Below are 23293 nucleotides of genomic sequence, written 5' to 3'. Positions count from 1 at the left end.
CGGTATGGTGTAGTGGCTAACATTTCGCGCTCTCATAACCTGAGAGATCAGTACCGCGGAGCCCAGGGTTCGATTCCCTGTACCGGAGTTTCTTTTTTGCACTTTTTGCCAACTCGAAGCAAAAGATGGATGCACACTGCAGCAATTTGTGTGTCCAGATACTGAGAATATAATCCAACGCCCATTCACGAACACTGTCGTGGTCATCGCAGTGGATGGTTAGTTGGTATTTGAGGTATGCGTTATGTACGTGCCCTGTTGTATAAACTTTGGATTTCATTTTATTCCTCTATAATAGCAAAGAAAGTATCGATATATCGATTCATCATTACAAAACATCCCCCATACACCTGGCATGAAGCCCCAAACGCCATAATGTCTACCCTAACTCCTTGTTTATATCTGTACCATTTTTTACCACTCCGGTGCACCACCTCCACATCCATTGGAAGCCATCATGAGATCCATCGGCTTGGTAGTCATCTTAGACTGACCAGTAGGCTTGACATATGGCTTCTTACCACGAATACCCACAAACTTGATCTTACTATCGAGCTTGGCCAGCGGTGCCTCACCCGCCTCGCCCTTCTTCACCATCCACTTCTTGGTGCCTAGGGCGCTGTCGAGCTCGTCCACAGGGGGAAGTTTGAGGTACAGCATACCATCGGAGCGAGCCTCGGTGAGGAATGTAGCGATGGACATGGACTCATCCGTTTTGCAAGCACCATTTTCAAGGTCGAAGTTGCGCTTGTGGTGAGGACATGAGACCCAGGGCGCAGCGCCTGCCTTGTCGCCATTTTGCTCGGCCTTGTGACCTTCTTGACCGATGAGACCGTCCGATAGGATGAAGGCACGCTTGTGAGGGCACATTTGTTGAGTAGCGTAGTAGACACCCTTGATACGCCAGATGGCAAGTTGAGTGTCGCCACGCTTGATTGTAGCAGAGATGCCATTGGGCAGCTCATCAGCACCGTCAAAGTATGATGATTCAATGATGGGCTCCCAAGCCGTCATTGACCACTTATCCTTGAGGCCCTGGAAATCATCCTTTGCCGCAGCATCATTAGGCCAGAAGGCAGGTCGCTTTTGACCACGGTCATCCTCAAGTTCCATGTTGCGCGTCGTATCACTTGTGTTGGCAAATTGCTTGAACTTGTTCGCAATAGCAGGAGTCTTGATGGCTTCGGCCCACTCGTCGAAGAAACTGTCAACGAGTTCTTCCATCTGAGCCTCAAGCGAGGCATTGATGCCAAGCTTGTCCTCAAGGATGACCTCCTGGAGGTACTTGATGCCTCCGGGGAGGTTCTCGATCCAGCGTGCTGTTCGCTGGAGCTTGTCGGCTGTGCGCATGTAGAACATGAGATAGCGGTCCAGAATAGTGACAACATCAGCTGGAGGCACATCCTTGGCCAATAGCTCGGCATGGCGGGGGTTTGCACCACCGTTACCACCAACGAAGATGTTCCAGCCCTTTTCTGTAGCGATCAAACCAAAGCTGGGAATATTGTTAGCAAACTGACAGATAAGTGAATAAGGACTGTGACATACTCTTTGCTTTGAGCTTCAGCACATTCGCGCACACAGCCACTGACACCACCTTTGATCTTGTGAGGGGCTCGGATACTCTTGTACCTCTCCTCCAGACGTACAGCCAGACCAACACTATCACTGAGGCCGAATCGACACCATGTAGAACCTACACAACTCTTGACGGTTCGCAGTGACTTAGCATATGCGTGGCCAGATTCCATACCGCCAGCGACAAGCTGACCCCAGATGTCCAACAGATCCTGCTTCTGGGCACCAAACAAGTCGATACGCTGTCCACCCGTGATTTTGGTGTACAGGTTATACTTCTGAGCAACCTCGCCAATGACGACAAGCTTGTCGGGGGTGATTTCACCACCGGATACACGAGGCACCACAGAGTAGGTTCCATCACGCTGGATGTTACCCAGGAAACGATCATTTGTGTCCTGAAGACCGTGGGTCGTCTTGTCCATAACGTGTCTGTTCCACAGTGAAGCCATGATGCTGGCCACTGCAGGCTTGCACAGCTCACAACCAACAGCGTTTTTGTCATTTCCGACCTCGCGCATGACCTCGTTCATAGACTTGAGGCGCTTGACCATAACAATGTTGAACAAGTCAGCACGTGAGTAGCTGAAGTGCGAGCAAAGATAGTTTGTGACTTCTTGGCCCATCGAAGCCATCGTCTTGTTGAAGATGGTAGTGACGAGGGGCACGCAGCCACCACAACCGGTACCAGCCTTTGTGCACTTCTTAATGCTGGCGATATCCTTACATGTGCCGTCTTTGATAACCTTGACGATATCGCCTTTGGTGACATTGTGGCATGAGCACACTTGGGCATCATCGTCAAGATCATCCGAGTCCTCATCTCCCTTCTTAGCGCCGAGGATCAGCTCGCTGGGAGACACATCAAGTTCCTTTTGAGACTTGACCATAGGCAGAAGCTTGACATAGTCGCAAACATCGCCAATCATCATACCACCAAGGAGATACTTTCCATCCTTGGTGAAAATGTATTTCTTGTAGACGTTGGAAAAGGGATCTCTGTATGTGAGCGCCTGAACAGAATTGGGAGACTTGGCGTCGCCATTGACCAGGTTCTTTGCGTATTTGCGAGGAAGGGTAATGGGACCATCGCGGTCAGCGAAACAGTCACCGAAACTTGCGACGTTGACTCCCAATAGTTTGAGCTTGGTGCTCATATCAGGAGTCTTGAAGGTTTGAGGGCTGTGGAGTTTGGCTTGGGTAAGGTTGAAGGCAACAACTTCAGCCATTGCAACTCCAGGACCGATGAGACCGTATGCCATGCCCCTCCAGCTAGCACATTCTCCAATGGCGTAGATGTCTGGCATGCTTGTCCTCAAGTCGTCGTTGACAACAATACCGCCTCGTTGGCCAATCTCGAGGTTAGCTGCCCTTGCGAGGTCATCCCTAGGCTTGACACCAATAGCAAAGCACAGTGTAGAGCAATTGACCTCCGAGTCATCATCAAAGACGACTCCAGTGAGGTTGTTGTTCTCGTCCGTCTTCAAGCTGGACACACCCTTACCCAAGTTGATGTTCACACCAAGTTGTTGAACCTGATCTGCCACCATCTTACCGGCTGTTTCGTCGACCTGTCTGCTCAAAACCCAGGGGGACCTCTCAATAAGATCGATTTTGTTGTAGCATTCGAGATCCAGCATAGCCTTGGCGGCTTCCAGACCGAGCAGACCACCGCCCACGACAACTCCATTGGTGCCCTGTTTGTCTCCAGAGAACTTGATAAGCTTGTTCAAGTCATCGATCGTACGGTATACAAAGACTCCGTTGCTATCCCATCCTTTCAACATGCGAGGGAGGATAGCATCTGAGCCTGTAGCGAGGACAAGGATGTCGTATGGATAACTCTCGCCATTTGCACATTCGATAAACTTGTTATCAGTGTCGATATGTGTGGCTTTTGTATTGATGTGGTAATTTAATGAAGCTTCAGATTCTAGGTACTGTAGATATGTTAATAAAAGTTGAATTAGATGTGGTCGGGATCAAACGTACCCATTCTGATGGGTTCATGTATAACTCCTCGACTTTGCGGTGCTCGAAGAAAGTTGTGAGTCCTACTCGATTGTAGGCAAGATATGGTTCCTCTCCGACCACTGTTATTGTGTATTCTTTTGATTTGGCATCATATTTGAGCAGCTTTTCTCTGTGCCTTTGTCAGATCTTGTAAGTGCCACAGTGAGTAGATATGGACTTACATAAAGGCAATGCCCACCATGCCCAGTCCAACGACGACAATGCGTTTTTGTGTCGTTGCAGTCATCTTTGCGTTTTGAGATATTAGAAGAAATGAATACCATTCAAAGGGAAAGGGGACGATAAAAGCAAAACTCTCAGGTCTGCCGTGGTTATAAGTTATCCTCAAGACCCGAGAGCCCTGCTACAAAAGAGGGTCTCTGTCCTCGAGACTCCATGACACAAGGTGTCATGATTCCTTACTCCCTATCAAGAACTGACATCTCCGGAAATCATGTACCCGTGCCTGTGGCGTAACAAGCATTTCCGCTGTCCTGTCCAAACAGCGCGGGCATATTTGCAGTGCCCGTCTCAACTTGGCAGGGCAGATCTTGATAAGGAGACAGGCGCTGTAGTCGAGGGGCCAATCAGAGACTGTGCTATCTTGGTGTCTTCTCCGCGGAGAAGCATAGTTTGGGGTCAAAGGGTCGTACGTCGGGACAGACCACGACGGCGTATGATATGATATGAGATTAAACAAGGTGATTTCCATAGTCTATTCGGTAGAGGATCCGGTTTCTAACGAAGTTGGACCATACACAGCGTACGGTGAAGTCTTGTGGGTTGTCGACTGATATAAGCCTCGGTGAAGCCATCAGACGAGAATCCTTCCAACTTGTCCTAGATCTGTTCCTATATACTAGACTAGTATTTGATAGAGGAATCGATGCTCTGGAACATTATCGTATCGTATCGTATCGTATCGCCAGTTGGTTGATAACAACTCCCGAGTCTCGACACTCATCCGAGCTATTTTTGTGAGAGCAATCAGTACAGAGATATCCACGGAAATAATCACTAGCTCGTTTCTTCCCTGCAGGAACCTTTTCTCCTCGGAGGCCACGCAAAAGAGCCTCCTTCACAATTACCGCAATAGATAAGCCGAGATATCTCCTCCTTCAGGCCGTCCCCTTTTACAAAACATCAGCTCTCACTGGTCCCCCACAACGATAGTGTCGCAAGTCTGCGATATCTCAGGGTTTCAAGTATCAGTAAATGTCATGGATTCAATCATGAGAAGGTAGTTATATTGATGTAGATTTGTAGAATGGATTGGGTTGTACGTAAGTATCTTCCCTAGTAGGCAAGCTTCAGTAACTGTCATGAGAATAAAACGGCCTGTTAGTGCCTCAGGTACCCATGATGCACGTGTCTAGCGGCCTGTACCTTACGGTTACAGAGCCTAGAACCCCTCCCACGTCATCGCCTTCAACCCCCAAGTCTCAACACCAACCTAAACATCACCACCCATATTCTCACAATGGCTGCTACCACCACAACAAGCGCTTCCGCCGACTCCTTCAAGTTCCCTCGGGAATACCACTTCCCAGCATTCTTCACCCGCCAAACAAACCTCACCACGCTGCACGCACAGCACAACAAGTGGGCCGATCTCATCCTCGCATACGCCCGACATAACCGCATTTTCCGACTCTCCCTCTCCGAAGCTGCCGACTCGGATTTGTTTGTCAATCGCAAGCTCGATCGCCGTCTACAGTTCGATGATATTCGAGATGTCGTGTCCTTTATGCACACCGATGGACGTGTAGAGTATGTCGGAGGCGGAACGTCGGGCGACGTCGTCTTTCTATACTGGAGAAAGCCCGAGGAGTGGGCTGAGCTTGTTGAGAACTATGTTGAAGAGTCTGGACAAAAAGGCAGTGTCCTTACAGTCTACGAGCTTGTCGAAGGAGACGGCACAAAAGGAAATGGTAGGCTAAACCTCGACAACAAGTCTGGGCGCCGCTTTACTAATTGCGTGCAGATATTCACGGCATGGACACGGATGTCCTACTAAAAGCTCTCAATGTCCTTGTCAAACGAAACAAGGCCCAAATATTTGGCCAGGACGACTCATTAGGCGTGAAATTCTTCTAATCGCTCTCAATCCATTTTCACATCTCTACGTAAAGTACACATGCGCCTGTCTCTTTTACGAGCCACGAGCACAAGACAAAAAGCAACTGCCAGTCCCAAGTCTGGCACTGCTATCAAGAACCCTTTCAAACGCCACCAAAAGAAACTAGACCGCACTACTCTAACTCGTAGTACTTCTCAACGAGAAAACCCTCGTCGAACCGTACTTGTTGAGCCATTGCAACGTCGAGTAACCAGTCAGGCACCACGACCCGCGGTTCCATGTTGCCTCCACGCGCCATTTCTCGGAATCGGTCCCACAGAGCTTTCTCATCCCTAGCATCACTACTGAGTAGGTAGACGGGTTCAGGAGGCGCATTGCCTTCTTCCTCGGCGGTCGTTGGTCGAATTGTTGTTCCGCTTCGCGCTCGATAAATCTTGAAAATCGCACCGTTTGCCTCGGCAATAGCTCTGTAACTGTCTGGGCCATTGCGGATCTTTTCCGTGCAATAGATTGGGACACCGAGTAACAGCTTGCCTCTGTTTGCTCTGGCGCGGGCGACCGATTTCTCTAGGTCGATTTTATACTTTTTCTCCGCATCCTTGTCTTTGAGGATGAAGTCCTCCACGTCAGGTAGACTGCCCGTATCCAAGGCTTGCTCGATGAAATCTGATGAGATGACACTTGGTCCACGTGAAAGGGCACACAAAAATTTGACAGTGCGGACGACGTTGGGCGCTGCCAGATGGTCGCAGGGTTGACCCTCTCCAACGATCTGAATACCCATTTCTCGTAGTTTTTTCTATAAATCAGGTTAGAATATACATAGATGATGGCTCACGCCTACTTACTCGGTCCCGATCTTCCTTGGCCTTGTCTCCGACCCATCGATTGAACGCTGTCAGGGTAATTCGCATCGTAACGTCAGGAAGTGTCGGCTTTGCCTTCTTGGCAGGTCGCTTGGCCGTCGTTGTGTCTTCTTCAGCTTCAGGAGTTGCACTCTTTGTCTTGGTGATGTCTTTCTCGGCCTGATCCGCAGCCCGTTTGCCGCCCCAGATTGCGCTGCCTCCTTTGGCATTCCTCTTCCTCTCTTTTTCGTACAGCGCAATATCGTCGCTTAGGCCAAGCAAAGCTGCCTGTGCTTTGGCTTTAGCACTGCGACCACCTGTAGAGATCACCGACGGCGTGTCATTCTCCTTTCCTGCATGCCGTGATCGAATAGGAGTTGCTACGGAAGATGCCTTGGTGGCGGCCTTTTTCTTCGTGGGCTTCTCACTCTCTTCTTCGACATCTTCCATCTCGACGTCTTCACTGTCGGCTTGACCAATTACAACACCCTCTGCTGGGCCTCGTGGGTATGCATTTTGCTCTGCAGCTTCGAGAATCTTTCGCTTTCTCTTGGCTGCTGGGGACATCTTTTCTTCGCCTCCAGGATAGTACTTGTCCCGCAACCTTGACTCGTCAAAGAATGTTTGACCAATTATTTCCCCAAGATTGGTTCGAGGAGGGAAATGAGTGTACTTCTTGGTGCTAATGGGTGTTATCTCGCATTTGGCATAGCTTTCCTCGATCCAAAGATGGTTGACAACGTGGATGTTCCATTCAGGTGCCGCTTTGCATTTCTCGCTAGTATCGCGTGCGGTGATGAGATGGGTGTTTTCTGACTTCATCGTCTTGGTGAATTCAGCCCCACACGCTCTAATAAGATTCTCCAGGTAAATTCGTGCCTCCCCGCCGTAATTTGAAACAGTAATTCGAAGTTCCTTAAAGCCCGGGATGCCGTCTCTGGGAATAGGATAGTGTAGCAGTCGTCTGAGAGGCGATGTCCAGTCGTTGTGAACAATAAGCCAGAAAAGCCAGGCCAGGTTGCCAACTTCCTTGCAAGATTGCGCTGCTCTGACATACTGGGGCCCGTCACGGTACTGGCAGATGAAGGTGTCGCAGTCCTCGACCTCATCCACCACCTTTCCGCCTCCGTTCATGATGATCTCCTGAATAACCTTCGATAATCTCTCGGTAAGGCTCAGGTCCTTAGAGAGCATGACGCGGCGATCCTGGAAAATGGTCACAGGAGGGCGAGCTACATCACTGTCGGGGGGCAAGGGCAGGTATGATGGCGCATGTGACGTTGCTCCTAATAGGTTCTCGTTTGTCGGGATTTTAACATCGTCTTCGGGAGACTTCTTAAGAATCTCAGGGTCGGGCAGGACATATGGACCTTCGTCGATACGCTTTCCGAGCTTGAAACAATCATCGAACCTGGGCAGTGTCAATGATTATTATTTGGCTGGTTAGCTATGTGTAGAACTTACCAATGTGGCAAGACAACCTTGCCTTTCCATCCCTTTTGAAGAGCAGTTTGGAGTTTTGGATGGTCCATTGACAGCGCACATATGTGCGTAGTCATGCGGGTTGCATCCTTGGATTCTTGCCCACCCAAGGCCATGACGGCCCCCGCAATACATTCTTTGTCCGTCTCTGGTAGATCAGCGCAAGTAACGACAACCTCTGAGAATATCATCCTCGGGTCGGGCGAAAAGGGTCTGATTTGGGACTGCTTTCGACGAGCGATGGAGTGGGTGATCCACTGTGTTGTGACTACAGGAATCATAATGGCTTGCGCCTCGGTGAATTGTGGAAAGTCGATTGTGTTGGAGATGATGTGTGTAACTTTTTCAATAGGCAGCGAGCCATCGCGTCGGGGTTCGCAGATGGTAGCACCATTATCTTCCAAAATGGTCGATAACTTTCAAGACGTTAGCTTGTCCACTTCTTGTAAGTTAAAATTCTAAACATACCTCTCCGATCAGCTTTGGAGCGAGTTCAGTACTCGTGACAAACGCGATGGCGCATTCCGCAAATACGCCAGCCATGTCGTGCGTGCGAAGTGCAAAAAGAAGAGATAAAGGAGTACAAAATTAAGGGAAATTAAGACTCTATGATTATAACATGGAGTCCAGGTAGGAATTCGAAGTACAAGATTGGCGATTTATTGGTGGTATTAGCAGCAGTAGCAAGTATCGTGGGGTGCCTGAAGGTAGACAGGAAGGCATTTGCCATGGAAGCTTCCCTGTCCGTCGACGCGCCACTCACTCAACGCGCGATCACGTGATTCATAAACAGTAGTGGGGACTTGTTTGCATTGACCCTCGCGTATCTATACATGCAACAGTTTACGCCATCAACGTTGAATTGTGAATGATACCTAGGTAATAAAGGGATGGTCTAAAAGGGGATGAATATTCATCTTCTTATGATACCTTCTCTTCCATCTGAGCTCGAGACGAACTAGAAATATTCTACTCCAATCGTTCAGACAAAAACTCCAGTGAATCAAGATGAATGTTAATACGTTCAAACTGAAGGGCTGTGTACTCTGTACTTCTTCATTACTATGGTATTTCCGTATATCCAGCCCATCATCGTACGCCAGCACTTAGTGCCTACGGATACATACATGAGTCTGGCCAACAAAGGATGTTTTCCTCCCGAAAAGCAATCATAACTCCAAACACCGGTGCCTATGCTTTACCGAGTCATTATTAGCGTGCCCTTTCCTATAGTTTTAGCCCACCACACCCAATGGCCCCTCAACAACTTCCTCCAGAGAAGCCAACGCCACAGCTGCTCCCATCAACGAGCTCTCCTTTGCCGATACAAGCTTGATCGTTCGGTTTCTGGACTTCTCTTTCTTGTCACCTGCGACCAATTCGTTCAGATATGACTGGCAGCTGTCGAGATAGCCAGGGTAACTCTCGATGACACCGCCATTGTAGGCAACCGTTGTCTCGGCCAGATCTCTGTCTGCTTCTGCGCTGTCCCGCTCAGGAGACTGTGTTGACAAAGTTTGGACAAAGTTGTTTTGGCTGTCAATGCGTAGGTTCCAGAAGGCGTGGACTCCCGTAGCGACGAGTGCGCTTGAACGCTTGGAGATGAAACCGGCTAGTTGCTTGAGCAATTCCATGTCGGCGGTTGTGGGAGCATGCTTTGCTGGGTGGCGGGAAGAGAACTGCTTGCGTGCTTCTTCAAGACCAGAAGTTGTGTCCCTATTCATCATTAGTGTCCCGTCGCGATCAACAGAGTGATGAAACTCACTTTTCGATAATGGAAAGCGTCTCAGTCGAGAAAGAGTAAGGCTTTTGCAACGAAGCAGGAACAACACCTCCAAAGGCTCCTGTTGTCTCGATGGCCTCAACAAGCGCAAGCCTGCAAATCTCGCCCAGATACATGCCGCTGACCATATGCTCCAGAGGTTGAAACTCGGGCCGGGCGTGGTTTGCCAGCAACTGTCGGTCCCATCTCGTCAAGGGCAAAATATCGCGTCCCATCATGCTGATCTCACTGTTGATAATGACGTGTGTCGCTTTCTCAAACCATTGAGGAGGCCGCTGACCAAATTTAACCCGTCCAATGGCGGACACAGGAAGGTAGGCAGCAAGGTTGACGCCGGTGCCTAGGATGAGACCGAATCGTGTTGTGGGGTGGTTATACGACTCTGATAGTAAGCACGCACTCGAATCATTGACAATAGCTCGAAGCTCTACGTTGAGACCGCGGTTCAGACAGGCTGTTCGAACAATATCTCCGAGGTCCCGACCTAACAAGCCGTCGCATGCACAAAAGCCCTTGCCCATGCCTTGCAACTTGCCACCAGCCAGTGATGTTTGCCTAGGGAAAAGGTTAGCTCTATATGTAAGCGTGAACACGGATGGATATACATACTCGATGGGGAAACTCCATGCCATGGACATGGGCAGAGGCCCGTCAGATCTACCATCTTGCTCTAGCTCTTCTGAAAGAGTTTCCAGTATCTTCTCGGCCATCCAGTCAAAGAAGGCCATTCCCTCCAAAGCCTTGATATCAGGAGTGATGCGAAAGTTGCGCATGCTGACAATCCTAGACTCCTCCCCGATATTGGACATGCGGCCACAAAGTTCCACCAATGCTACTCTGAGGGTCGAACCGCCAACGTCCAAAGCTACAAAACGGCCAACTTCTGTGCCTCTTGGCAACTGGTGACTGTACGACGGCAGCATACATTCCAAGTCGGCTTCGAGTCGTTGTAGGAGTTGCTTCCGCATGTTGTGGGATAGTTGCTGGAGACCATCTTGACTGACGGGGTCAAGAAACAGAGTTTCGGCCTCTTTGAGAAATTCTTGGATAGACCTGCGCGGTGTGTTACCAACTCGAGGTTTGCCGGATGTATCATGACCCAACGAGCTACTCCAGTAAGCCAAGAGGGACTGAACTAGTGATTTTCCTCGAAGGAGGCTCTTGATGATGGCTGCCAAGAGCTTCTTTTGAAAAGTCGACATTGTGAATGAAGGAGTGGGGGTTATGAAAGATAGTGACGAAAGGGAGGAGACGAGAGCCCGATTATCATGGGCACGACAGAATGTAAATAGTCCCGAAAGAAAGGAGGCTGGAGCGGACTTTGATGTCTAGTGGACAAATGGGACGAGTGAGGATTCAAGGTGAGGATGAGGGTGAGGGTGAGAGTGAGAATCTTACGCCCCAATGAACCTACTACTACTAGCAGGTGGAGAGAGTGTCTGATGGACAGGCACAAGTCCTGGATCGGTAAGAGAGGCGAGATCTAAGTTGGGAGGAAGGATACGAGAATGGGGAAAGGAAACGGGCCACCTCTGATGGGACATGCCAGAAGGGACTTTGACTTGGGAGGGAGCGGAGTAAGAGAGGTAGGTAGTAGAGAAAGACTCGACGAACGTTGCAAGAGTCGAGTCAAATCTGATCAAGTGTTGTTTCAGAGTGAGCTGTGACAGTCCCAAAGTCAAGGCAAGGCAAGTCAACAAAAGTAAGGTGGCATATCACATCCAATACGTCAACTACTAAAGGAGAAGAAAAAGAGGTACTTTGGGGGTTGATTATTGATGAGGATTGGATTCAACGTCGCACCACACGACCACGCCCGACTGGCGACTGGCGACACGCGACAACCGCCACCGGAAGGCAAATGCACTAAGGCTAGACGCTACAGGTCACTGCGCACGCCTGAAATTTGTTATTGACATTGAAGCCTTGCAGGTCAGGTTGTTGCTGGGTCTGGTCAGACTCTCCCTCTCGTCTCAAAACTGGACTGGAGGATCTCTTCCAAATGGGGGGAGTTGTAACGTTGCGTGTGAGTGCCCCGTGAGAAAGTGGGTGTAGTTCCACCATCCACCGCTACTAAAAGAATTACAGTACGTTTTGGGCAATTGTTAGTGCACCACTAGCACTGCAGCTCCCCATAAAAATGTTAGTCCCAAGCGGCATCCATCCTTGGAAGGAAGGGTTTGTTCGTTAGGTCGGTCATCCCATGTATTGCATCTTCACTTTTTCTCATGTTACCTTGACCCTCTTCTTTTCCCTTGTTACACGCGCGCATATCATTACCCAGTTAAAAGCATCCTACCTATTGCATGGTATCGCCGAAAGTAGGTGCGCAATTTGAAACAGTCTGCCCTTCTTCGGTGCATCTCTACCATTACCCTGGACCCTGTACCTGTAGTAGTAACATTGGACAAGAACGTTTACTTTGCATCCATACAACAACCAGAACAACTGACAACCTCGGATTTGATGATCATGTGTCATTGGGGGCAAGGAGCACCATAAGCTTCTAGACTAATCCTACAACCATAAACTTCCATGCCATGATACCAGGGATCCTTGATCTGATAACATCCATCTCAACGCTACCTTGCATCGGAGCTAATGTCGGTTACTGTCTATCATTTTTTATATCCGTCTTTAGCCCGTAATCTTTGCAGAAGCTTCTGTAACTTGGCACTTGGCCAATAACGGCTCCCACCCAAAGCAACCTTGACGACAGCATCACCATCATCACAGTGCGAGCCTCACGACAGTGTGCGAAATTTGATCTGCTATCTACAGTAAACGTTTCATCCCCTCCATCATGATTCAAGACAAAGCGTTGTGACTCTATCATACCTTACATGGCCACTGACCGAGGTCGTTTGCTCCACGCTACCTGCTGGTTGGTTGACTGACAATGGGACTCAAAGGTGCTGTCCGATCTCGTAGCTGCTACCATGATGCAATCACCCAGTTACTCTTTCCCGGTAGTTGCTTGTGCCTTTCCGATGTCCTGTCCCTCATAAGCAACTGGTTCCTCCTAATTTACAGCGGATGACTTCACTTCTCCAAAGCTCTACACACCCATTATCCCACCTTACAATTCAATAACACTGACTATTTCACTACTTGTATCTTATCTTACAACATGCGTCTGATCATCCGTGACGACGAGACTGAGGCGTGCAAGTATGTTGCCAATTACGTCGTGGAGCGTATCAATGCCTTCCACCCTACACCTGAGCATCCCTTTATCCTAGGATTGCCCACAGGCTCTAGCCCCATCGGCGTATACAATGAGCTCGTGCGCAGTTACAAAGCTGGCCAAGTATGCTCTTTATTGCCCCGTATCAAGAACATTCTCTAACTATACCAGGTCTCGTTCGAAAATGTAGTCACTTTCAACATGGACGAATACGTCGGGCTTCCTCGAGACGACCCCAACTCATACCACTCCTTCATGTGGAAGCACTTCTTCTCCCACGTCAACATCCATCCTTCCAACGTGCACATCCTCAATGGCAACGCTGCCAGCCCCGAGGCTGAGTGTGATGCGTACGAGGAGGCTATCAAGGCCGCTGGCGGCATCGATCTGTTCCTGGCTGGCATTGGTGAAGATGGCCATATCGCTTTCAACGAACCTGGATCCAGTCTTGCCAGCCGCACCAGGGTCAAGACACTAGCCTACGACACCATCCTTTCCAACTCTCGCTTCTTTGACAACGATGTGAGCAAAGTGCCAAGGATGGCATTGACTGTCGGCGTCCAGACTGTCCTTGAAGCGAAAGAGGTTGTTGTCATTATCCTAGGAGCCCGCAAGGCCCTTGCGCTACAAAAGTGCGTCGAACAGGGCGTCAACCACATGTGGTCACTATCATGTCTGCAAATGCACCCGCACCCCATGATTGTCGTCGACGAGGACGCCACATTAGAGCTGCAGGTCAAGACAGTCAAGGCAAGTACCTATCACCCTTGCTGAACGAACTATAACTAACAGGTAGGCAGTACTTCAAGAGCATCGAGAAAGTTGCTCGTGAGCAGGGATTCGAGCAGATACTCCCCTCAAAAGTACGAACTGGCAACGTCGCCATCCCCGAAACCAAGATCTATAGAACTCAGAGCCCTGTCATCATCGCTCCTGAACCTATCGCTTCGCACCTTTTGCGCGCAACACCCATGGGTGACTACTCTATGAGAACACCTTCACCCGACCTGTTGCCGGATCGCATGGCATCGCGCATCCCGGAACCAAACTTGAACCGCAGACTTACACCGAATCTTGAAGTCCAGACCGACGTTCCCAAGACAAAGGTCGATATGATCGATAGCGCGGTCGCCATGTCTCCCGAACATGTTGCCTCTGATTTGCTTCTTCAACCGCCAATGACAAAGACGATGCGGTCTCCTTCTCCTGACTTAATTCCGGATCGCATGGCCTCGCGTATCCCTGAGCCAAGTCTGAACGGCAGATTGACACCTAACCCCGAATTGAAGAATAGAATGAACACTGTTGGAGCTCACTAAATGGAGAGGAATAGGAATATCAATCCAGGAGGAAAGTTGCGCAGTAGAGATGGGAGATTGTCAGACTGTATAGATATAGGTAAATCCAAAAGTAACCTTAATACGTGCCTACCACGTAGGCCGCATAAAAACCGGCGCTGATCAGAGTATTCAATATAAATATTAGATTAGCTTTAGTGTGTACTTAGCCTAAGAGCGCACTAATATTTTTGTCTGGTCTGTAGGTAGTTGCATCAATCCGAGAGACTTGCTTGCTTGCTGCTAATGTCGATTTTGTAGTGCGAAACAGAGCCAACAAGAACAACACACAACATCATTTCGTACACCACGACACAGATCATTGCAACAACTAGTTGTTGTATTGAAAATCTAGGGTGTCGATACACTCATCCAATACCCCCAAAGATAAGCCCATCCTCCGCTGAGACCTGGATTCTCGCCCATGAAAATATTCCCAGAACAGACTCCCCCAAACCCAAGTGCCAATAAATATATAGTATACGGGGGGCATGATGCTTTTCCAACAATTCATAATTCATCAACACCAACTACATATATTATACCGATCAATCTGATGCAAAATACCGTTTGGCCTTGCTCTTGAGCTGTTGTGCCTTCATCTCAGGTGGCATGATCGTGTGATGAACCACGTGCGGCCGATACACAGCATCCACAGGCGGCATCCTGGTCGAGGGTTTAGTAACGTCTCAAAGTGGGCAGAGGAAACATGGAAGTGCAACGTACCAGTCATCCACAGTCAGTGGAAAGTATTCGTACAAGGGATCGGCGCCCTCGTCCGCAGGGCTGTTTTCTCGATTCGCCCCCGATGTGGTATAACCCTTGCCCGAATTGGGACTATGCAGCTCGGCACTCGAGCGATTGGGACTTCTCTCGTCCTCGGACAGCGATAAGCTAATTGGTAGAGAGGGGTTCTGTCGTGGAATCGAGTTTTTATGATGTGCATTTGTTGCTTTCGCAGAGCTGTTGGAGTCGCTAGACCAGGCTGGTATCGGGGGCCTACCCATGGTAGGCGACAAGGCAACCCTCTTTGCCGGGTGGGGGCTTGCACCTGGTTGAGGACTGGGCAGTGGTTGAGATAGAGGGGTCGACCAGTCATTCGGCTGCTCATGTTAGTACACCCATTTGACATATGCGAAATCGGAACTTACCTGAAGATTGGCAGAAGGGTATCGCTGAGTAAAGCCTTGTGAATTCTCCCGCTCCAGTTTCAGTGTCGGATGATCAAGATTTGATGTCGACGTGCTTCTCCTCTCGAACCTCTTGTCACCTGTCAGAGGAACGTCTTTCCTACTGTCAAAGTTCCTCGGACTTCGGCCTCTGACAATAACCGGGCCGGATTGTATATCTGCTATCTTAATAAGTTCGCCAGTCTGGGTCTTGCCCAGAAGGCCTATTTTAACCACGTAGTGTTGTTGCAGGCCCTTTCTTCGGCCGTTATTGGCTGTGGCATGCTTGAACTGAAGGCGTTTCCAGGATACAGGTAGAGAGATGCGATGCGCGTCGAGCTCCTGGCCTGCTGCGATATCCAACGTAATAGTTGGTGGTGCCGTAACGGACTTTGCATCGTCGCTTCCATGGGGGTTGGCATTCTTCCAAGGTATGGATATAATTTCAGTTGGCTTCCCTTCGATAGATTCGAAGGCGGCGATGGAAGCAAGTAGCTCAAATATTTGGATGTGCTGTCCCTGCTCATCCACAATGTTCCTGATCACCCGGGGCAAAGTAATCTGTCCCGAGCATTGCCACAGGTTACGTCGATAACAGGTCAGTTCCAGCGGCCTCCCTGTTGATTCTCCTCCAAATACATCCTCGGCTACGAAGAACATGCCGTAAAGTTCAGCAGTCATGCCGACTTCGACAAACTGGGTGTTCTCGTTGACAATAGTGGCGCTCGCGACTGGAGCAGAGAAGCCAAGAAGCTTGTTATCGGGCTCTTGGGGTGAGGATTCTTCGTGCAAGGCATCTTGAATCTGCGGAGGCTCGAATTGTCGAGTCGAATATGAGAAGGGATCCTCAAAGGTTGAGGAGAAGGCATCCAAGTCGTACGAACTGCCGAAGGGCAGAGTCTGCAGTGCAGCCCCATCGCTGTAGATCCAATGTCAGCTTCGAGCAAGCAAGCAAGCATGGTTGCGTTGCGCGCGCGTCGCAAGTGCGATGCAGTCAGTAACAAGCGAACGTACAGCAGCGACTCATCAAAAGTAATGTCCTGGTCAAAGACGTCCATGCTCATGCTCGTAGAATGAGCCGATCCAAAATTCATCGCCATCGCTTCTCTGCGAGAGGCGCCAGTAGGCAGCCCCGACATTGAGTTGTAGGTGGACATGGCATTGTTCAGTTGAAAGGAACCGTCAACGCCTCATTGGATCAAGTGCGCGCGGCGGGGGGGAATGGAACAGCAACACAACGTGATCGCGCAAGTACCTATGTGTAACGGCGCAGTCCGATTAGAATAAGCTGGCGACGAACCAGCGATGGCGGTTCTATTTCCCCGGTACAGCGCCGAGTGCGAAGAGAGAGGGAGATGAAGCGACGAGCGAGCAGACGAAGCTGGTTGCTCTGAGGTCAGTCAGAGTGAGAGCAGAAGTAAAGATAGGGAAGTAGTTCGAGTAGTAGGCGAGCGGAGGCGGAGACAGTGGAGGTTGGCCCGACCTTGTAGCGCAGTCTAGCCCGTAGCGTTTCTGGTAGCATTGTGGGGAGAGACCCACTGGGCTGGCTGACCCTTTCAAAAGCCTGAGGGCAACAGAAAAGATGACCTCAATGCTTTGGGGTACAAAAATAGACAGCTCGAGAGTCTGCTCTGAGACAGCCTAGACTGACTTGCTAATTTCATCTCTTATGCTTTCAGTTGGCAACTTTTCCAAGACCCTTCCTGTCCTCGTCGACGGACTCTAATCGTTGATTGGCACTCGCGCCAACAATTGACCGACGGAGAGCTCCATGTGAAAGATGATAGAGCTAGACCCCTCGAACACCTTTCATCTGCTAAAAATAAGGGACTACACGGGAGGAGGCTTTTATGGCGTTGTTTGCCATCGCCAATAAGCATCTTGATGGAACAAAACACGATCTGTCTCCAAGACCAGACTCAACAAGATATTGTATAGCAGATGAGATTAACCATGTCTATTAATGCAATGCCTTTAACCAATGCTAAATGTACGTTTTACTAATCAGACCAGAACCATTTCTAACGCCGAGCACTCTCTAATCTGCCTCGTAATGCAGTCTTATTCTTATTCTTGTCAAAAGGAAACAACAATAACGCCACTGAGCACCAACCAGCATCACTCACTTCAGCTTACTTTCCGTGGCAGAGGCAAACACACTCTCACCAAACTTCCACACTTCGTCCAGCACAAGAACTTCGCTTGATCCCCCAACCTCGTCCTGACCTCCATACCCATCTGAAAGAATCACCAGATCTGCATCGGCACCCGATTCTAGCGTACCTTTGACCCCCTGTAAGCCAAGCATAGCTGCAGGTGTTGATGTCACCGCTCCAAGAGCCTGGGGGATGCTGGCCCCAGTCCATTTCATGAAATTGTTGACGCACTCGAGCAGGGTAATCGAGCTTTAAAAAATTAGTTATCAAGTATTCCAAGGACAACTTGGCACTCACCTTCCGGCAATGGTGTCGGAATTCTCAAGGAGAAGCTTGGAACCACGTTTGACGATGTTGGATGTGTTCTCCCCATTTGTCCAAGGATAAGCCCCATCAGGAAGACCTACAAGATGCATCGCATCTGTGACCAGAATAAAACCATCTGGATGAGCACTGTAGGCTATTTTGATGGTTGTGGGGTGCAAGTGAATTCCATCAGAGATGATGCCGAAGTACGGTCGCGGCAAGCTCTCAGCCTTACCCAGGACTCCAAAGACTCCTGGGTTTCTGTGGTGAAGGGGACGCATGGCATTGAAGAGGTGCGTAATCATTGTAGCGCCCTTCCCAACGGCCTGGGATGTCTCTTCGTATGTTGCTTCGGTGTGACCGACAGAGTAGATGATGTCTCTTGATGTGATCTCCGGGATCAGGTTCATCATCTGCCCGCGTTCTGGTGCTGCTGTAATCATCTTGATGGGGATCGGAGAGCCATCAGGGCGAGGGACCATGTTTCCTCGACCATAACATTTTTCAATGTCCTCGATAGAGTGAGCTTCGGTGAGGACATCGACATTGTGGACTCCATTCTTGGTAGGGCTCAAGAAAGGACCTTCACAATGAGCTCCGAGAGACTCGGCTCCGTGGCCGGGGATCCGCAGTTCCCCAGACGGGCCAAGGTATGGAAGCGTCTGTTGGTAATTAGCTTCATGTACAATGGCCCCACCAAGATAAAACGCACCTTTTGGTACAGTTCCGGCCGTTGACTTGTGATGGTTGGCATGTAGGAGGTGACCCCTGTCCTGACCAGTAGACGATTGACCTTTTGGATGTTTTTGCCGTATTCGGTCATGTTATCGAGTAGGGTTGAGAAGTTGAACCCAAAGGCGCCGTTGAGCTGGCACTCGATGAAGCCTGGAGCAATAATGCGTCCGCCAAGATCGATGGTGTTATCAGGCATATTACGGCCACCGTAGAAGGAGGCCTGGCTGTCGACGATCTTGCCATTGACAGAGCTGACCCAAAGGTCATCCCAGACAAGATCGTTGTCTTTCAGCAATCGGCAGTTGGTGAATTTGGTGAGGCCATTCTTGGGCAACGTTGGCGAGACTGCGATGGGCATATTGAAGGATTGTAGGAGTGATCTGTCTATAGAGAAGGGTCAGATATCTCAAAGCAGGTTTGTTCTTTTCGACTGTCGATGTATCTTTGTTTGATAGTCCCTAGGGACAATAGTTCATATTGAAGACTGAGGGCGAATGGTATTATACTAGTATCTCCGAGGTTCCATCACCAGACCTGAAAAGCCCTATCAAGGCGCCGCTCTCGGCCACGTTTTCCAGATAGCACGGTAAAAATTCACATTGTCATATCGTCATATCGTCTTTGCGATTCAGTAACCGTGCAAGTTCGACTTGAGCAAACGGTGCCATGGTTTCAACCACCAACAGAGACTGTGTGGAGATGCTCAACCTGGTACGGTATAGTCAGGTTCCCTTTGGGTATGTTGCTGTGCAGGTTGACAGACTAGGGTGGGTTCGGAGTACAAAGATCATGGCATCCGTCCATTTTGCCTCAAGAATCAGTGTTCATCCTTACCTGGTTCAGTCTTTATTGACTCGACACAACGTGAAACTCGACGCTGGTCAAAGGCTTGCCTTGTTGCTGTTGTTCCATGTAACGTTAACTCATGGGGGGCGTCCAGCAGTACATAGGTAGTAACTGCCCAACCTCCACTGACAGAAGGACCAGGCCAGGCTAGGACAGGCAGGACAGCCCGGAGAGAACCCCACTTACCACCTGTAAAGTACGGTGTCACCTCCCCTTATCTCCCCAAGCAACCAATCAATATACACCAATCAACTAGGCCGAGGTTTAGGCGCTCGGCAACAGCCATTCCATTCCATGGCCCCTCCCGGGTCAGCATCGTCCTCGTCGTCGCGAGAAGGCTACAGCCATGCCAATGCATCGCATCGTTACCTCAGACTCAAGCACGCGGGTCCATCGAGGGATGAACATCGCCATCACCAGCAAAAGAGACCGAAATATCATGTGACGAGGCCTCGTCGCCGCCCAACCATCATGGCCCATTCAGATAATAGCGACCTTGACCCATCATGGCACGATCTCGACCGGTACGTACCCACCCGTCCAGTCCGTCCAGTCCGTCCACTCTCTCCAGACAACCACGTCTTCCTCTTCCTCCACCCGTCGGCTCCGAATCTCGGAGAATTAGAGACAATTGGATTCATGTCAAGTAAATCCATTATGCTAACTGGTCCGGTCTTGCAGTGCCATTGGGCAGATCCTCATCATGGGCTGGGATGGCACTGAAGTCACTCCTCAGATCAGAACCCTCATCGAGGATCACCACCTTGGATCCATCATTCTTACTGCCAAAAACTTAAAGTGTGAGTCTACCATATGTCTTGTCCAAGTCATTTCATAGTACTGACTTTTCGAAGCTGCCCAGCAAACAGCTGAATTAGTCCAAGAGTTGCAGACCATTGCTAAGAATGCTGGTCACTTGCAACCCCTTCTCATCGCCCTTGATCAGGAGAATGGAGGTGTCAACAGTCTTTTCGATGAAGATTATGTTTGTCAGTTCCCTAGCGCTATGGGGGTTGCGGCTACTGGGCGAGCCGACCTAGCGTATGAGGTCACTAAAGCTACTGCAACCGAGATCTCAGCTTGTGGTGTCAACCTCATGTTGGGTCCTGTCCTTGACGTTCTGAACAATGCCCGGTATCAACCACTAGGAGTACGAGCCACTGGAGACGACCCGCAAGAGGTTTCTCAGTATGGCCTTGCCGCCCTAAGAGGAATCCGTGATGCAGGAATAGCCTCTTGCGGGAAGCATTTTCCTTCTTATGGAAATCTCAACTTCCTAGGCTCAAATCTGGATGTCCCTATCATTACTCAAACACTCGAAGAGTTGAGCATCAGTGCTCTTGTTCCATTCCGCAATGCTGTTGCATCGGGGAAATTGGATGCCATGTTCGTTGGAGGCTGTGGTATATCCAATCCATCCATGAATGTCAGTCATGCTTGTCTGTCTGAGCAAGTCGTAGACGAGTTGCTACGAGATGAGCTCGGGTTCAACGGTGTGGCAATTTCGGAGTGTCTAGAGATGGAGGCTCTTAGTCATGAGCTCGGTGTCCAAAACGGCGTCATTATGGCTGTTGAGGCAGGCTGCGATCTTGTCCTTCTTTGTCGCGCCTACGATGTCCAGCTTGAAGCCATTAAGGGTCTTAAGCTGGGCTACGATAATGGCATCGTCAGTAAGGAGAGAATATTCACATCATTGAGAAGGGTACTCAACCTCAAATCGACGTGTACCTCATGGGAAAAGGCTTTGAACCCTCCGGGCATTTCTCTCCTTTCTCAACTCCACCCATCTCACCTTGCATTGTCTCTCCGTGCCTACGACGACTCGATAACAATTATTCGAGACAAGGAGAAACTCATTCCACTTACAGCATCGATGCACCCAGGAGAAGAACTCCTGCTACTGACCCCCTTGGTAAAACCTCTTCCTGCATCTTCTCTTACCAAGAAACTTCTCGCTGCCAAGGACAACCAAAGTCAAGCAGAAGGTCCACACGAGATGTGGGCGCATAACGATGGCCGCGATCGTCGTGCAATTCTGAGCGGAGAAGGTGTCTTCCGAGAGTTTGGCAAATCACTTGCTCGGGCTCGCAACGAGAAACTTCTTCATACTAGCTATACGGCCAATGGTGTCCGTCCAGGTAAGGCTGTTATATCTCTCGAATGTTCACCATTCTGACCAGTTACAGTACACGAGAATCTAATTCACAGAGCCTCTTGCATCGTTATTGTTACTGCCGATGCCAATCGAAACCTTTACCAGGCTGGCTTCACAAAACATGTCGATATGATGTGTTCCATGCTGCGGGCTAGAGGGCAGAAGAAACAGCTGATTGTAGTTGCAGTCAGCTCTCCATATGACTTTGCCATGGACAAGTCCATCGGCACCTACATCTGTACATTTGACTTCACGGAGAACGCCTTACATGCTCTTGCGAGGACTCTTGTGGGAGAGATCACACCACTCGGTACGCTCCCTGGGACGTTGCGGAAGAGCAAAAAAGTGGTCAAGTCCAGGCAACACTGGCTGGTTGAGGAGTACAGCGCCGGGCGTGATGCATCAGGGCTGAACGACCTTCTTCGGGCCGTCCACCGAGCAAGTGCACCAGATCTACAATTCTTACGTGCAACGACGGCCGCCTCGTTTCAGCTGAACAACCCCAGCATTGCCGAGTCCCACTTTGTCGTCAGAAACAGCAGTACAAATGCTTTGTATGGGTTCGCTGCCACTTACTATATTCACGGCGTCGGTGTCATGGGCGGTGTTTTTGTCGAGCCCACCAAGCGTGATGTGTCTATCGGAAGGTCTCTTCACCGACGAGCAATCAGGAGCCTCTTGCAACGACGAGGTATTAAACAAGTGCAAATTGGCTCTGCCTTTCCTGGAGTTTTTCTTGGTATCCCTGTTGATGTCGAGGTAAACACTATCAAAGAATGGTTTGCGAATAGTGGCTGGGATGTCCAGTTTCCCCGCCGTGTGTCGAATATGGTCATCCAAGACCTGGCAAACTGGTCTGCTCCAGAAGGATTGTCTCAAAGTATACAAAGAGCTGGCATAAGTTTTGATCTTATTCACGGTCTAGACAACGCGGATGGCGTGTTGAGTCATGTTCGAACCCATGCAAGCCCAGAGGTGCTAGAATTATACCGCCATGCATTGTCGGAAACAAAGCTGAGCGGAATTGTCCGAGCAAAAGATGCTTCGGGTAATCTGTTGGGCACAGTCATCGTTTGCAAGCAGCACAGTCACTTGGAAACATACTATCCATCTCTGAAGTCCCGCTCGGAGGACATCAGTGGGATTATCGCACCGGTTGTACCCTCTATACCATTGGCAACTCTTACTTTACAGGGTCTGGCATTCATGGGCGTCCGTCAAGCAAGGAACCACAAAGCAACGAAAGTTATGCTGGGCTCAGTAAGTTATTGTCACTGTTCAGGTGTACTAGTTACTAATGTGATTCTAGGCCGTGGACGATGGCACCGAGTCTCTGACAGCTATGGGTTTCGAGACACTTCAAGCGTTCGAGGAAATTACCAACTCTCCAGAGAATGTAGGTGGCCAACACTCTCAAAGGAGGATTAGCGACTAACAAAAAACAGTTTTCAAGTCTGGCATGAATGAGGTTTCGATTATTTGGGTAGGTTTATATGGTGGAATTGTTGGAGTTGGGATCTGAGTTGATATATATGACTTAATTATGAGTACTGCGTACCTTGTCTATCTAACATTATTTTAGATATCTTGCTGATTTGCTTTTATCAACAATCTGTGATTC

General features: G+C 49.6%; 8 protein-coding genes across 8 annotated transcripts, besides 1 other annotated feature; 3 read left to right on the top strand and 5 right to left on the bottom strand.

Annotated features, from left to right (window-relative positions):
* Positions 1–414: 414 nt before the first annotated feature.
* On the bottom strand, positions 415–3838 carry FPSE_09019 (uncharacterized protein; the record flags this gene model as incomplete). The annotated part of the gene is made up of 4 exons (XM_009262136.1): positions 415–1495; positions 1549–3518; positions 3571–3721; positions 3774–3838. The coding sequence occupies 4 exons, from the start codon at positions 3836–3838 to the stop codon at positions 415–417; spliced, it is 3267 nt and encodes a 1088-aa protein (XP_009260411.1).
* A 653-nt stretch (positions 3839–4491) lies between these two features.
* Positions 4492–4516: a microsatellite.
* A 555-nt stretch (positions 4517–5071) lies between these two features.
* FPSE_09018 (uncharacterized protein) lies at positions 5072–5608 on the top strand (the record flags this gene model as incomplete). Its single annotated transcript, XM_009262135.1, has 1 exon — positions 5072–5608. One exon carries the CDS (start codon positions 5072–5074, stop codon positions 5606–5608), a length of 537 nt encoding a protein of 178 aa, XP_009260410.1.
* A 235-nt stretch (positions 5609–5843) lies between these two features.
* Positions 5844–8541, bottom strand: FPSE_09017 (uncharacterized protein; the record flags this gene model as incomplete). The annotated part of the gene is made up of 4 exons (XM_009262134.1): positions 5844–6470; positions 6520–7927; positions 7981–8414; positions 8467–8541. 4 exons carry the CDS (start codon positions 8539–8541, stop codon positions 5844–5846), a joined length of 2544 nt encoding a protein of 847 aa, XP_009260409.1.
* Positions 8542–9233: 692 nt separating this feature from the next.
* FPSE_09016 (uncharacterized protein) lies at positions 9234–10983 on the bottom strand (the record flags this gene model as incomplete). The annotated part of the gene is made up of 3 exons (XM_009262133.1): positions 9234–9714; positions 9764–10336; positions 10391–10983. The coding sequence occupies 3 exons, from the start codon at positions 10981–10983 to the stop codon at positions 9234–9236; spliced, it is 1647 nt and encodes a 548-aa protein (XP_009260408.1).
* Positions 10984–12911: 1928 nt separating this feature from the next.
* On the top strand, positions 12912–14287 carry FPSE_09015 (uncharacterized protein; the record flags this gene model as incomplete). The annotated part of the gene is made up of 3 exons (XM_009262132.1): positions 12912–13091; positions 13140–13712; positions 13769–14287. 3 exons carry the CDS (start codon positions 12912–12914, stop codon positions 14285–14287), a joined length of 1272 nt encoding a protein of 423 aa, XP_009260407.1.
* Positions 14288–14853: 566 nt separating this feature from the next.
* FPSE_09014 (uncharacterized protein) lies at positions 14854–16631 on the bottom strand (the record flags this gene model as incomplete). Its single annotated transcript, XM_009262131.1, has 4 exons — positions 14854–14971; positions 15032–15408; positions 15457–16393; positions 16489–16631. 4 exons carry the CDS (start codon positions 16629–16631, stop codon positions 14854–14856), a joined length of 1575 nt encoding a protein of 524 aa, XP_009260406.1.
* A 965-nt stretch (positions 16632–17596) lies between these two features.
* On the bottom strand, positions 17597–19029 carry FPSE_09013 (uncharacterized protein; the record flags this gene model as incomplete). Its single annotated transcript, XM_009262130.1, has 3 exons — positions 17597–17879; positions 17928–18598; positions 18649–19029. The coding sequence occupies 3 exons, from the start codon at positions 19027–19029 to the stop codon at positions 17597–17599; spliced, it is 1335 nt and encodes a 444-aa protein (XP_009260405.1).
* A 959-nt stretch (positions 19030–19988) lies between these two features.
* FPSE_09012 (uncharacterized protein) lies at positions 19989–23135 on the top strand (the record flags this gene model as incomplete). Its single annotated transcript, XM_009262129.1, has 6 exons — positions 19989–20041; positions 20199–20317; positions 20372–21655; positions 21704–22932; positions 22982–23068; positions 23118–23135. The coding sequence occupies 6 exons, from the start codon at positions 19989–19991 to the stop codon at positions 23133–23135; spliced, it is 2790 nt and encodes a 929-aa protein (XP_009260404.1).
* Between the last annotated feature and the right edge of the window lie 158 nt (positions 23136–23293).

This window comes from Fusarium pseudograminearum, chromosome 2, assembly GCF_000303195.2.
Source record: "Fusarium pseudograminearum CS3096 chromosome 2, whole genome shotgun sequence".
NCBI classification, from domain to species: Eukaryota; Fungi; Ascomycota; class Sordariomycetes; order Hypocreales; family Nectriaceae; genus Fusarium; species Fusarium pseudograminearum.
The sequence above is the reverse complement of the archived record's forward strand: the minus strand, read 5'-3'. Positions and strand labels throughout refer to the sequence as shown.